At 40.6% G+C, this 15,665-nt stretch overlaps 1 protein-coding gene across 1 annotated transcript in view; it reads left to right on the top strand.

The window, feature by feature from the left end:
- Positions 1-15,665, top strand: part of RSPO1 (R-spondin 1) — a 174,763-nt gene that overhangs the window by 99,638 nt on the left and 59,460 nt on the right. Inside the window, exon 2 of the mRNA XM_063954347.1 lies at positions 13,579-13,947. Within this exon, the coding sequence (XP_063810417.1) occupies positions 13,857-13,947 (91 nt within the window). The 5' untranslated portion in view covers positions 13,579-13,856. The remainder of the gene's footprint in view (positions 1-13,578; positions 13,948-15,665) is intronic.

Below are 15,665 nucleotides of genomic sequence, written 5' to 3'. Positions count from 1 at the left end.
AGGTGGGAGTTTTTTTTGCCCATAGCAACCAATCAGATTTTACTTAATATTTATACAGCTACTTCTAGAAGATAATAGAATCTGGTTGGTTGCTACGAGCAACATCACAGTTATTAAAAAAAAAACTCCCATCTTAGTAAATTTACCCCTAGAAGCACTAATATTTCTATAATTACAAAGTATTTAAAAGCCTAAACACTATTGTTAATCCAAGTTAGTTACTGTAAGATAATTATAGGGATGTTGCCTGTTCCAAAACTGCTACAAAGCGACATACATTATAATCAATTTGATCAAATCTATGAAATAACTAGGGAGTGACATTGTCACGGCTGAATGACACATATATAAGGCATGCCAGGGGCCTGGAACAACACCTTGCAACCTCAAATGCCACCACTCCCGGTGCTCAGCTTCTCTTTTGTCCTTGTTATGATATCAAGACATCACATGTTTGGGTGAAAGGTTAGCACAGGATGCATTTTCGCTATTGCTTTGACCTATAGCATTTGATTATTATCTAATTATTTGGGATCCCAAAGACAGAAGACTTTATTTAGACTTAAGAGTGGGAGCAAGGCCTAAAAGAAGAAAATATGCTTTGGGATAAATCATGTTTCAATGGAAGGGGTGAAAACATGTTTTATTTTTTTTTTCAAATAGGAACAGTATTGGTATAAATATAGATTTATATTTTAAAATGATATTAAAAAAAGTAGTAAATATTTCTGTGTCTTGGTGCCCAGTTGTCATTAATATTGCTGGCTAGCTAGATACCATCATATACACCCAAACATAAGTACAGTATATAGTCATTTATATCAGTCCATGACCTAGAGCACTTGAAGGAAACTTGCGCAAACACAAAAAGGACATGCAAACTCCACTCAAATAGGGTACTGGTCTCAATCTAATCCGTGATCCCAAAACTATAAGACATCACAGCTGGCCATTGAAACTGTCTCCTTAATATAATTTAAATGTATCAGAAAACATGATGTGGAATTGATACCAAATAAAATTCAGTGAAAGCTACAAATGTTTCCCTGTAATACATGTTGCGGTAGCTCTGAAGCTGTCACAGTTAATTGTGTGAATGATTTTCCAATAGATTTACAGAAAAGACCCAGTGTCTAGATCCACAGTCAGGTGTCCAAATGTTAGCATAAAAGAGTCTGTTGTTAAGTCATTTCTTGGAGTGCTGCATGTTAAGATGTTTCCTGGAATTGATTGGGCGGTTGTTCCAGAGGCTGTGCTCTCCTGCTGAGAATGGTTTCCTTCTGATTGTGTTGGATAGGAATCAAGGGACATCAAGGAATAGAAAAATAAGTGCTGTTAGTTGATAACTGGCAAAAACGATGACGATTTGATAGTATCTACTTATCTATGAAAGTAGGATCTATAGTCAACAGATCATGCATCGACACAAGTTTTAACTTATAATACAGTTCCTGTAGAAAATCCTCATACCCTCTCAAAATCCTTAAGTTTTGTTACAATACAATGAAAAATAAAATAAATCAAATATTTTTATCTTTATTTATACATTATAACCCTCAACATGAAAGTTAAAATAACATATACACAAAATCTAAATAATTATTATAATTTAATTACTAAAATAGCTGGTTTGCATAAGCGATCATGCCCTTAAACTTGCATAGGTGCAACCAATTGTCTTCCAGATCACACAACAGGCTAATTTGCCACCACCTGGCATCAATTGTAGTAGTTTGATTATTTCAGAATAAAACCGACTGTTCCATGAGCATTCCACTACTACTGTAGTAGTCATGGCAATGCAAAGAATACATCATGGTTGGAAAGGTACTTTCAAAATGCTCCAAGTTGTGGAAAGGTACAAGTTAAAAGAAGGATAAAAAAAAAAAAGGTTTTCAAGACTTTTACTATCCTCTGAGTACCATTGAAAGCATTCTTAAGAAGAACAAAGTGTACAGTATGTCACCACTACGGCACCACTAACACCTTGCTGTCCCTCCAAACTAGATGACAGAGAATGATATTGAGCGGTGAAGCTACCAAGCGGCCAAAGGCAACTCTGAAGGACTTATAAGTCTTTACAGCTAAAAATCACCAGTCTGCGCATGTGACAACTATTGTATCTCAAAACCTTACACAAAGCTCTCCTGAATGATAGGGTTACAACTAAGAAGCCTTTTTTTAAACACTCAATCTCATTATGCTCAAAAGCAATCTCATTATGCTTTTGCAAAAAAAAAACTTGGAAGATTCTGATACCTTGTGGCAAAATGTTGTCATGTAAGATGAGACCAAGATAACACTTTTGGGGCTGAATTCCAAGTGCTATGTTTGGCAAAAACCAAACACAACATACCACCCAAAACCAGCCATACCTTGTGAAGGGTATCCATTTGGCAGGTCGACACTACTTAGGTCGACAGTCTCTAGGTCAACCACTATTGGTCGACATTGACATGGTTGACATGGACAAATAGTTGACACATGAAAATGGTTGACACAGGACAGGTTGACACATGAAAAGGTCAACTTACCAGTCAGATTTAAAGTGACAATGTCTAGTTAGGTTAGTTTTGCCTTACCAAACTGCCATTTTAATTGTGTGTGGTATAATGTAAAACATTTCATTTAAATCAAATGTACAGTAAATGTAAAAACTCTACTGTAAATTTAGTTTTTGAGATTAATGGTACTAATAGTAAGACTAACGAGGAAACAAATGAAATTAACAGGGATGAAGTAGAAATAACAATGAAAAAACTAGAGTACATTCTCCTTAAAGAAAGTAGGGTGTGGTGGGAGACAACCACACTAGAAAAATACATATCTGAGAAATTAATCCCTAGAGGTTTAAAAATAGAAAAAAAAAACCCTCCTCTGATAATGAAAGCGAAGACTTCTACCTCAAATGGGATAAAATCTTGGAAGAATGTTCTTTGTCCCTTATGAATTTAATTATACAGGAAAGAAAAAACAATCTAAGTGATATAGAAAATCAGGTGGAGAATCTTACTAAGATTCTCTCACCTTATTGGAAATCAGAAGAGTATGAAAGAATAGAGAATGAAATGGAAAGACGGATTATAAGAAAAGAGAAAGAAGTAATCTTAAGAAAAAAAGGAAATATATTAGAGATAAAAATGAGAAAGAAGAAGCATCCCAAGTAATTGAGAATATTATAGAAAGTACGGAAAATTTAGATGGGAAATATAGGGAAGACACACCTTGTGATTGTAATATAGTATCTCCATGGAAAAAATCAAAGAAACCTCGGTATCACCAAAGGAGATCACAAGGAATAAAGAGATACGATTCACCTCAAAGAGAGAGGTTTAGAGGAACACAAATTAGACAAGATAGGAGTGATATCCGTGGACCATATAGAAGTGAGAGACCAAATAGATACAGAACAAGACCGAGGAACACTTTTTATGTAAAAGATGAGTGGCATTTGAACAGGAAAGAGGAAAATATCCAGTGAGAGTGGAGAACAGATACAATGCTTTTAACAACCAGGATTTTTTAGGATGGAACAGGAGGCATCCCAGAAGATTCTAGTTTAACTTTTCAGAAGAAATATTAAGAAAAGAGGAAAACGGGGAAAAGGGATCTCTAAAAAGACGTCGGGGATGGAAGAACAAGAAGACCAGGAAATAGATAAAATTTAAATTTTCAACCTGAGTAAACATCCTCTAACAAAAGAAGAGCAAGGAGTTCTGGAAAAGGGGCTTAAATTTGCTCCAGATAATAAGTTGAATAAATTCGAGACTTATTTGGATATTCAAAAATTTGTTTGTAAGATATCGTTAAAAAAGTACTTCTTAACACAGAAAGGTGAAACTACAAATGCTAGAGATCCGTTTAAACAAAAGTCAACTTTTAATCCAGTTTTTAATAGAGGTTGCTTCATTGAGAGCTTTAACAAAGACGGCAGATTTAGAAAACATGACATATAAGGATAAAAAATTTCAAAATATCAGCAAAAAAGAAAGAGAAGCATTAAAGAGCCTAGGAGAAAATACCAATATTATCATAAAACCTGCTGATAAGGGAGGGGGTATCGTTATTATGGATAGCGATGTTCGAGTGTAGGTGTGGTTTACAGTACATTGGGCGCACATCAAGGGCATTAAAGGATAGATGGGCAGAGCACGTAAGAAATATTGAAAAGGGTTTTGAAAAACACTCGGTATCAAATCATTTCAAAGACACTCACAACAAAAAATGCACAGGTATTAAATATGCAATAGGTATTAATACTGTGCAAAGTCATTGGCGTAAGGAAAATCAGGAAGAAAGACTAGCTCAGATTGAAATGAAATGGATATACGAGATGGGCAGTCTGGCGCCTAAAGTTCTTAACCTGGACTTTGAATTAAAATGGTTTTTATAGCCCTTTTAGAATTATTTTTAGATATGGTTGGTTTCAGCTCATGTATTTTGTTTTTCTTCCCTATTAATCTTTAGAAGTTGTCACTCTTTTCTATTGTATGGTATTTGAAAGGGGAATTCTCTGTGATCTTGGGGGCATATGATGTCACATTTGGATCCCGTCACCTCCCACTCTTTTATATATATATATATATATATATATATATGTTTTCCTCTTTTGCCTCCTATGTTTAAATTGTATGATATTAAGATTTTTAGAAAATGTTTTTTTAGGAATACAAGCTCAGGTATTTTAAGAGTATTTATTGTGTAACATTGATATTTTAATTGTTCACATTTTAATTAGGGTCATTATGTGGATTGTTTTTCAAACAAAAAACATTTCCTAAAAGGTTGTTATTATGAAATAGTGCTGCCGGTCCCTTGTTTGCAATGAAAAATTTTGTGTAAGAATATATGGGATAAAACACCACCAGTTAATAAGAACTTGTTTTGGTACTCTGGAACGCAGTGGATAAAAATGCGCTCCACGGACCAGAAAAGATAAAATGTACAGGAAGAGACCGTGGAACGCAATGCGTTCCATGGATTGTAAACAAGCAAATTTCAACCCACGGAAATGACGAGTAGAGCGCGTAGCTGCGTCACTTCCGGAAACCGTGGAGCGCAGAGCGATCTATGCGTTCCACGGGCCGGAAGTGGCAGGATGGACTTTTGTTAGGACGTTGCGGACGCACTATTAAGAATTTTAGCATACTCCTGGATAAAGGGAGTATGTGGGCATTGTTCCACAAGATGAGATGTGTAAACAGGGATAGATATGCTAATAAATGAGACATAAACCACGTCACTTCCGGTTATATACCCGGAAGTAATGGCTTTTATGAGAATTAAATAGTGTGTTCTTTATTTTATTTGTATTTTGAAATTAAATATGAAGAAGAAAATATATTTAAACATTTATGAACTTAAGACACTTTAATTTTTAGCACCAACAGCAATCTAAAAAGGCGGAGTCTAAAGTACACCAATTAGGAGAGATTTTAGGGTATATAAACCCATTAATTCGTATAGCACCACACACCTTGAAAAAGGCTCCAAGGGGAGCAGAAACGCGTTGGTGACCAGACTGCCTGCCAGTATTCGTGTAGGGGACTCAGGAGTATCCAGCCCAGCATCTGATCCGGTACCCCAATTTAACCCGGGAGGGTAGTGGAATATCTTATGCTGTTTTAGGGTGGGCACGATTGACACCCCACACTATCTGGTACGAATGCTGTATTATTAGTGGTGGATATTTATATTGTCAAGTGTTTTGACCATTTTTAAAATCACTGTGTATGGATTAAAATGAACTTCACTATATTACCCTTTCTTTCATTTTTTGGATGAGTGTGGACTACGTATGTGCAAATTGAGACACACCGCCAGGAAGGAGGATTAAAAACGTCTTTTGGAATATAGAGACATTTCTTGATCCAGTAGTGAAAATTCTCTGGAGATTGGATAAGACATTGCCTGTTAAAAGACGTTTATTGGTTTGATATTCCCCAGTGGTGCGCAAAATCACTAATACCAGATTTTGTGAACTATCCTTTTTGGGTGAGGGTAACCACCCTAGTGTTTTTTAGCTGCACCTTTGTTTGAAGCGCTAATTTTTCAAAATTTCTTGTATTGTCTATAAAAACTCTACTGTTGGCGTTTGGGGCTGCCATCATGATCTTCCAAAATACATAGTGCTGGTAAAGGCGCACCGGTAGGGGCGGATTGCGATTGAAAACCAGCCCGGGAAAACTCTGGAAGCAGCCGCAATGGGGGCACAGTCTGATGAGGGGGTGGTTGATGGGGGCGGGATCACTCCTCATAGGGCCTGATTGTACCCAATTGCAGCTTTCCTTGCATCTTTTGCTGCACTTGTTTCTGAGACCAGATCGTGGATTGGGAACTAAAAGCGGTCCTGTAAAACTTTGTAGGAGTGGCCTGACATGGGCAGCACAAGAGGTATAACATACTGTGTTGCCATGGCAGCATCACTGGATGGCAGATGTACTGCAGAGATGGAATAACAGAATGAATGGGGGCAATGCAGTGTTCTGAGGCCCTCATTCCGAGTTGTTCGCTCGCTAGCTGCTTTTAGCAGCAGTGCAAAAGCTAGGCCGCCTCCCTCTGGGAGTGTATCTTAGCTTAGCAGAATTAGCGTCGCTCTGCCCTGTGTAAACTTGCATAGTTTTGTGTGAAAGTACTTAGCGCGTGCGCCCTGCGGCCCATACGCTTGCGCAGAACTGCTGGTTTTTAGCCTGATCGCAATTCTGCTAAAAACGGCAGAGAGCGAACAACTCGGAATGACCACCTAAGTGCGGTGGGCTGCCTGTCATGTGGGGGGTGGAGCCACATGACAACACACAAATCAGGCCGTACAGACTCGTCAGCCCACCAGGAATCTTCCTAGTGAGCCCTATGGCCAATCCGTCTCTGGGCACCAGTGTGTGATGTATAAATCATATGAGGTTTTAAATAACTTGAACTTCTGAATAAGGGATGCTTTAGAAACCTAGTAAGGTTTACACTTCAGGTAACTACAGGCCTGATTCAGAGTCACAGGTCACAGTTAGCACGCAGCAGCTCTGCTAAAACATGCAAAAGCCACAGGAGGCATTGGATCATCAGCATGACCAGTGGTGGCTCTAAAGGTGAGGCAGCAGTCCAAATTTCAAATAGGGGAGCCACACCAACTACCAGTGAGTCCCGACTGGTGATTGTTTGGCAGCGTTTAGAGTGACAGTTTGTGTGACTCCCCTATTTTAGTTTTAGACTGCGCTGCAGCCTCACCTCTGGAGCCGCCACAGGGTGTAACCATTGGACATCTGAGTAACCCTCAGGTTACTCAGGATTTCCGATGAAATCCCACTGCTGCCCGTAAATCTGCTTTGGAAGATGAAGACTCTGGCCTTACAATGCCTACAAAACAGGTTGACATGCCTCCGTCGCCCACCCCCCAAACCCCACCCCCAGCCCCTGACAGGCTGTAGTATCCAGGGCACCATGAGCAAGATCACAAAACGAGATCAGCACATGCACAGAGCAGAATCTTTGCATGCGCAGATTGCAGACCATTGGAGATTTGTGTTAACACTGAGTTATGGAGGCTCCCGGAAATCATGTGGCACTCTCGGCTTCCCGGGAAAGAGGGCAGCCAGCATCCACTTGTCTGAGTGCCTCCCCTCCCTGCCCCCTGCCCAGCACAGCTGCACAGTTTCACAACAGTACACTCTCCAAACCTTGGAGAGAGATAAAGTACTACTAATAACCAATCAGCGTCCAACATTCATTTTACAGGCTGTGTTTGAAAACATTTTACAGGCTGTGTTTTATCTCTTTCCACTTTATCTCTCTCTCCAATGTTCAATACCACTCTCCCTGGATATCAGTTTCTTTGACTGTCTGAACTAACTAATTCCCCAACTCGGTTTAGTAAAGTGTGTTGTTAATTTCATTAGCACACCCAAACTGGGTCAGGCCTTTCACATTATTATAGCATCGACCAGTGGGCTCAAAATATAAGTTGGTTATTAAAACACACTTGATACAGTGGAGACATGGGGAAAACCATTTGCCTTATAAATTCATGTTACATAGTGTTGTGTATTTATGGTATAAAAGATGCTATATAATATACATATCATTTTTTCAGTTTACTGTGGGCCCTGGTGAACAGATTATTATTATTATTATTATTATTATTATTATTATTATTATTATTAATGGGCTCGCCCGCTAGTATGTATCTCATCAGCAAGTTGTCAGATAAACCTCTTTATATTGGATTGTACCTAGTCACCGTTGGCATTGAAACTCCTCTGCAATCCATGACAGAGAACTTGTATTATTGCCAGGCCTAAAGTGACATCTACTGGTTAAATAAAAAAATGTGCAGATGACAATATGTTACATTTGTTATATATCATAGGCTAACCACATTAATATTTATTTATGTGTTTTACAATTTATGTTTTACAATTTTTATTTACCTTTTCACAAATTTTTCCATTTTTCATACAGTATGTTGCATTCGTTAATATTTGTAACTATGGCCCTCATTCCGAGTTGTTCGCTCGGTATTTTTCATCGCATCGCAGTGAAAATCCGCTTAGTACGCATGCGCAATGTTCGCACTGCGACTGCGCCAAGTAACTTTACTATGAAGAAAGTATTTTTACTCACGGCTTTTTCTTCGCTCCGGCGAACGTAATGTGATTGACAGGAAATGGGTGTTACTGGGCGGAAACACGGCGTTTCAGGGGCGTGTGGCTGAAAACGCTACCGTTTCCGGAAAAAACGCAGGAGTGGCCGGGGAAACGGTGGGAGTGCCTGGGCGAACGCTGGGTGTGTTTGTGACGTCAACCAGGAACGACAAGCACTGAAATGATCGCACAGGCAGAGTAAGTCTGGAGCTACTCTGAAACTGCTAAGTAGTTAGTAATCGCATTATTGCGAATACATCGGTCGCAATTTTATGAAGCTAAGATTCACTCCCAGTAGGCGGCGGCTTAGCGTGTGTAACTCTGCTAAAATCGCCTTGCGACCGATCAACTCGGAATGAGGGCCTATATTTTGCAGAACATTATGGGGGGGAATCAATTGCCAGCAACTTGTTCACCCGGCCGAATTCCTTCGATACCCGTCACACTTTACGGTGGCGGAATCTCACTCGAAAGTGTTCGCTACCCAGTAGGGTGGTGAGCACTTTTGTTAGAAAGGGGTGTGAATCGGCTGGGCAAAGGGTGCGAATAAGGCTGCCGCTGGCGGCTTCTAAACGCTGCGGCAACAGCAATTTGCCCCCTTTTCCCACAGTTCAATCCCCCTATATATACCTTGTTATCAATGTGTCAACATGTGTCTCTTGCGCTGCCTGCAGCAAACCAAAGTGATTAAATGCTGTCTAATCATACATTACTAGGCCCTGCAAAGTGCCATTTTTTGCTTTGTTATTAATTAGAATATTAACTGATTTCTCACAATTTACTTGTTATACTTAAACTGTTCCATATAGAATCTACATAAAGGGGGTCTTTCCGAGTTGTTTGCTCGCTAGCAGTTTTTAACAGCCGTGCAAACGCATTGCCGCCGCCCACTGGGGAGTGTATTTTTGCTTTGCAGAAGTGCGAACGCTTGTGCAGCAGAGCGCCTGCAAAATCTTTTTGTGCAAAACAAGACCAGCCCTGTAGTTACTCTTCGTGTGCGTTGATTCTAACGACAGAAGGACGGCTTTTGACGTCACACACCCGCCCAGCCACGCCTGCGTTTTCCCCGACACGCCTGTGTTTTTCTAAGCCCTCCCTAAGAACGGTCAGTTGACACCCAGAAATGCTCACTTCATGTCAATCTTCTTGCGTTGTGCCGTGCAACTGAAAGCTTCGCTAGAACCTGTGCAAAACCACAAAGGACTTTGTACCCGTACGTTGCGCGTGTGCATTGCGGTGCATACGCATGCACAGATTAGCCGTTTTTTCACTGATCGCTGTGCTGCGAACAACAGCAGCTAGCGTTCAACTCGGAATGACCCCCAGTGTTAAGATTGTGGTTGTTGTACTGAATTCTGGATATCTAGAAACCTAGTAAAGCCAGTGCATATTTATACAGTGGGAACTGGGTTTGCATGTGATCTTAAAAATATTCTTCCTGTCTTTTTTTATTCTATGGTGCAGCGTGAAAAAAATGGGTAACATATATCAATAGTCTGAAATATGTCTAAAGTCAGGGTTAAATCCATGACAATTATTAAAATGTATTTAATTAACAGAAATATGTATGGGTATTGGGTACATGATGCAGTGAATCGCCATTGTGTCATCATGGACCTAACCTCTTCCCCACAGGCACATATACCACTGACCAATCAAAGCCCCCATAGCACCAAATCCACTGGGGAAATGAGCAGATACTGTATGAGAGGCTAGTATACTCACTGGAGGCCAGGAGTGGACCCTGAAGTTTTTGAGTCTCTCTTATATTACAGGAAGTAGGCAAGTAAGACACAAATAATGCATTCGCTCACAGTTTCCCAATCTCGGCTATTACAATAAAGGTTATAAGGATATCCATGCTTGAGTCCAGATGGTTAAATCAAATTAACTGAGGTTCCTATTAAATCACTTGTGCTCAAGTATGGACATCCTTAAAGCTGTACTGTAAACTAAATACCCTCCATTCCAAGACAGGGATGCTCACCATTCATTGTATGATGCAGGGTCCCAGAACACTCACAGTGGGTGTCCTACCAAAGTACTATTATTGGGAAAGGACGGGTTTAACTAGAGATGGGCTGTCCTGATTCTAAGTAATCCGGACTGCTCCTAAAACTGGGGATCTGAGTCCTCCTGAGACGCGGCTTGGGTGTTCCCGCCAGACTCGGATCCCACGTCAAAGCCGCACATCATTCTCCTGGCGTCGGATTCCTGTGGGACTGGCTGTACTGTATAAGTGCCTGTATATAGGGGCACGCTGTTGTATGCTGTGCTATACTCTGCTGTACTGGCTGTGCTGTATAAGTGACTGTGTATAGGGGGCACGCTGCACTCTGCTGTACTGGCTGTACTGTATAAGTGACTGTGTACAGGTGGCACACTGCTGTATGCTGTGCTATACTCTGCTGTACTGGCTGTGCTGTTTAAGTGACTGTGCGCTTTGTTCACATGCAACTATAATCCCAGTGACTCCACGCAGTGATCTGCAAACTGAAAAATGGATAACGATCAGTTTAGAGAAGAGGAACTAAACACTAGCACTGCAGCTGCTGCCACCAGTCATGTTCCACTTTTCATTACTGCCACTGCTGTGTGGCAATGTTTCTTAGATGTGCTAAAAACTGCCGTGTGTTTGTGCCGCTGCTCTGTCGTTTAGGGGTAAATTTACTAAGATGGGAGTTCTATTTAAGATGGGATGTTACCCATAGCAACCCGTCAAATTCCAGGTATTATCTTCTAGAAGGTGCTAGATAAATGAGAAGTAGAATCAGATTGGTTGCTATGGGCAACATCCCATCTTAAATAGAAGTCCCATCTTAGTAAATTTACCCCCTAGTAACCAACCAGCTCACTGCAGCCTTTGGCCAATATGGTGAAAACGGTATCCGTTTACATGGTCGACCATGTTATGGTCGACAGTCATTAGGTCGACCACTATTGGTCGACATTGACATGGTCGACATCGACACATGGTCGACACGTGAAAATAGTCGACACGTGAAAGGTCGACACATGAAAAGGTCGACATGAGTTTTTTTACTTTTTTTCTTTTGGGGAACTTTTCCATACTTTACGATCTACATGGACTACGATTGGAACGGTAAAGTGTGCCGAGCGAAGCGGTAGCGGAGCGAAGGCACCATGCCCGAAGCATGGCGAGCGAAGCGAGCCATGCGAGGGGATGCGGTGCACTAATTGGGGTTCCCAGTCACTTTACACAAAAAACGACACCAAAAAAAGTAAAAAAAACTCATGTCGACCTTTTCATGTCGACCTTTTATGTGTCGTCAATTTTCATGTGTCGACCATGTGTCCATGTCGACCATGTCAATGTCGACCAATAGTGGTCGACCTAATGACTGTCGACCATAACATGGTCGACCATTCATACCGGAACCGGTGAAAACAATATTGTGTGCTGTGAGGTGGTCAAAATTGACTGGACATGGACATGTCTGGAAATGAATGTTATTGAGGTTAATAATACACTAGGAACCAAAAAGGGCCAAATTATGTGATTTTAGTTTTTGGGTTTTTTGTCAATGTTTGAAAAAAAATCCAATTGCAAACCAAATCCAAATCCAAAAGCAGTCACTGCGGTTTGGCAAATCCAAATCCAAAACTGGATGACAAGTCAGGGCCAAATCCAGCAAAAATGTTCTGACACACATCTCTAGTTTTGGCAGTGTGATTTTAAAGTAAAAACCATTTAATTGAGTACAGCGGTTATAATGAGCTTGTCTTCCTTTAGTTCTTAGACTATTGTATATACTAATTGTGTGCTGTGGTACAAGGATCAACATTGCATGGCTCTTTTATCTAGCTTGGCTCTGACCTGGATGGCTGCCAAAATGATAACTCCCTTACACAAACTATCATAAACATGTGTATTTGTGTAAAGAACAAACATTGCGAGATTAGTCAGCATTACATACCACCAAAAGGGGTCTATTGCCAGAGACAAATGATCATTTTTAAAACATAGCTACCCCCTTAACACCTGCTACATGTCCTCATTATAGATACATCCCGTCTGTTATGCCTTTTTTATTAATACTGTTACTTATTCCAGGAGCAAACGCAGGATTTTCAGAGGGGGGTTTCAAAATGCAATCCACAATATCCCTGTGGAAAATTGGAGCAAGCATGGGAGTCTGGGGGAGCGGTAGAAGATCCTAGTTCCGACCCCAGACATTAATGTACACTGAATACTGTATGGAATACAGTATTAATATTTAACACTATAGATGGTCTATAGTTTAGGCTGTATTAAACATATTTAACTAATATAAATGCAATAAGTGGTCAGTAAAAGGTTAAACACCAAGATAAACAATTAAATAAATATAGAAACTATAGAACCAGTAGGAGACAGAAATGCACTTTGTAATCACACATTCTTCCACCTCATGGTAAGACTCCTGTCTCTTCTTGCTGGGAGCTACTCTCTGGTCCAGTGCACTGATTGATGGCTCAGAGCCAGACACACAGCAAACTTGGTAGAAGAAACTGCTGCCAATGGGTATGTTGTGGTGGCAGCTCTAATAATCATATTACATACTATTGCTATTGTGCTCATAATTTGATCTGCTTGCGAAAAGGAGGGGGGTTTCCGGGCAACCAGTAACCCCCCCCCCCCCCCCCCTGCGTTTGCCTATGTATTCCACAGTGTCTTATTATAGTAGCACCATCCATTACTCTGTGGTACAATATGTGAGTAAAGCCCCAACCTAAGCAAAAAGTTCTGTTTAGGATGAATCAGAGTGTGCAACTTATCCATGTTCTTAAATGGCATTCAAGGATGCTAAAGTCTAATGACATGAAACTTTTTATGCCAACACAAAAGTTTTTGTAAATATTGATTTTAATAGAAGTTTAGCCTCTGTTCAAAAGAATAGCACTTTAGTACTGTAACAATGTGTCTATGTTTTCTCCTATTCAGGTAGCCCTAGAAGACTCTCTGTAGACTTTAATCCATGTAGCACATTCAGCACCAACCCCAGTGGGACTCTGTCCAAGCTCAGGATGTCAGAAGAATCATGTCACCAGCCACCTGAATTTTATACAGCTGATGATATGGTTTACAGAGATGGTCCTGTACCAGGCATGTACAGACTTGTATTTGTGATCAGACCCAGCATATACTGAAACAACCACAAGGGTGGCAGAGACTCCCTCCAATCAGCTGGCTTTGCATGCACTCAGTGCTGGAGAGTTACTATGCAGTTTGGACTGTTCACTGTGCTTGTCTTGATCTTGATGGATATTGCAGACAGCAGCAAGGTTGTGAAGGGGAGGAGACACAAGAGAAGTAAGTACAACACCCATACGTCACTGACAGATGTCTGCCCTAAACCATCAACACTACACAGGCAGGTCTATATATAAAGCAGTACAGTCATACACTTTCCAATGAGGCTCTGAGCATGTAATAAGCATTCAGAACACCATCTGATTATGTTTATACACAATTATATTAGCATTTATTAATGTGCACATCATTTGTGGTGGAACTGAGGGTATATTTCTAATTCAATTAACATATATGTCTACCTCTTACTTATAATCTGCACTTCATCCATTTCCAGTGTAAAGAATACATGTTATTTTGTTGTGTATTGTTCATGAACTATTTATTCCAAATAACTGTGTGATGTTGTATTGCTGATGGCTAATTCTGTTTATTGATTTCCTGTGGACAGATAGGATCACTAAAAAGCAATAGGTGTCTGATAAAAAAATCTCAACATATTATTTGTGTCTGGTGTGGGGAAAATGGTATCCGGACTCTAGGTCGACACTGTCTAGGTCGACACACATTCGGTTGACACCTATTGGTCGACACACATTAGGTCGACATGTGAAATAGGTCGACACGGCCATTAGGTCGACGTGGAAAAATGTCAACATGAGTTTTTCACATTTGTTTTTTCATTTTTTTAACTTTTTCATACTTTACGATCCACGTGGACTACAATTGGGAACGGTACCCTGTGCCGAGCGCAGCGGTAGCAGAGTGAGGCACCTTGCCCAAAGCATGGCGAGGGGACACGGTGCAGTAATTGGGGTTCCCCATCACTTCACGAAGAAAACGACACCAACATTTTTTTTAAACGTATGTCGACCTTTTCCATGTCGACCTAGTCACTGTCGGCCAATAGGTGTCAACCTAATGTGTGTACTCCTAGACACTGTTGACCCTGAGTCCAATAACCGGGGAAAACACACTGTAAGAGTATTGGAAAAGCCATCCAGCAATGCACTGTATGTACAGATCATGCTTTATATATAAACAAAAGGCACTGCTGAACTGAAAAATACTTATTTGTGGTAAAATAAATGTTGAAATGTTACAAGAGAGATATTTACATGGTTTTCAGTTTTAGAAGCAACTGAACAAACCTAGCAGCAGAAAACTGCTGAAATGACAGAGAATATATCAGACCATTTTTTATTGCAAACCACTTGGCTCTTAAAGTACATTGTCAAACTCATAATATGTCGGCTAATGTAAAATATAGAAAGAAGGAACTGATAAAGAACTGAAAAATGATACTTGCACAAATATTCAACCACTGTAGACTAGTACTTGGTAGAACCACCTTTTGCATTAGTAACAGCTTTAAATCTGTTTGCCCATTCTTCCTTGTAGATTTGCTCCAGGTATTTCAAGTTGGTTTGGATGGGTTATGTATGGGATACCGGCAGTCAGGAGGCCAGTGATCAGAATACCGACACAGGCAACCCAACTGCCTCTAATAGGTGCCAAACTAACCCTAACCCTTACCCTACTTCTAACCCTCTCTTCCCACAGCCTGAACCCAATCCTCCCTTCCCGCAGCATAACCATGCCCCCCCTCCCTCCAGCCTAACCCTAACCCTCCCCCTAGTGCCTAACTCTAACCCTCCCTCCACAGCCTAACCCTAACCCTCCCCAGAATATTGAAGTTCGGGATTCTGGCTGCTCGTATTCCAGAGTTAGCATTCTGACAGGTGTCGGGATACCAGCACCTGGCTTCTGTCTGGCAG

The sequence above is a fragment of the Pseudophryne corroboree genome, chromosome 2, assembly GCF_028390025.1.
Source record: "Pseudophryne corroboree isolate aPseCor3 chromosome 2, aPseCor3.hap2, whole genome shotgun sequence".
Taxonomy (NCBI): domain Eukaryota; kingdom Metazoa; phylum Chordata; class Amphibia; order Anura; family Myobatrachidae; genus Pseudophryne; species Pseudophryne corroboree.
Note: the sequence above shows the minus strand (reverse complement) of the source record. Positions and strands in the feature narration are given on the sequence as shown.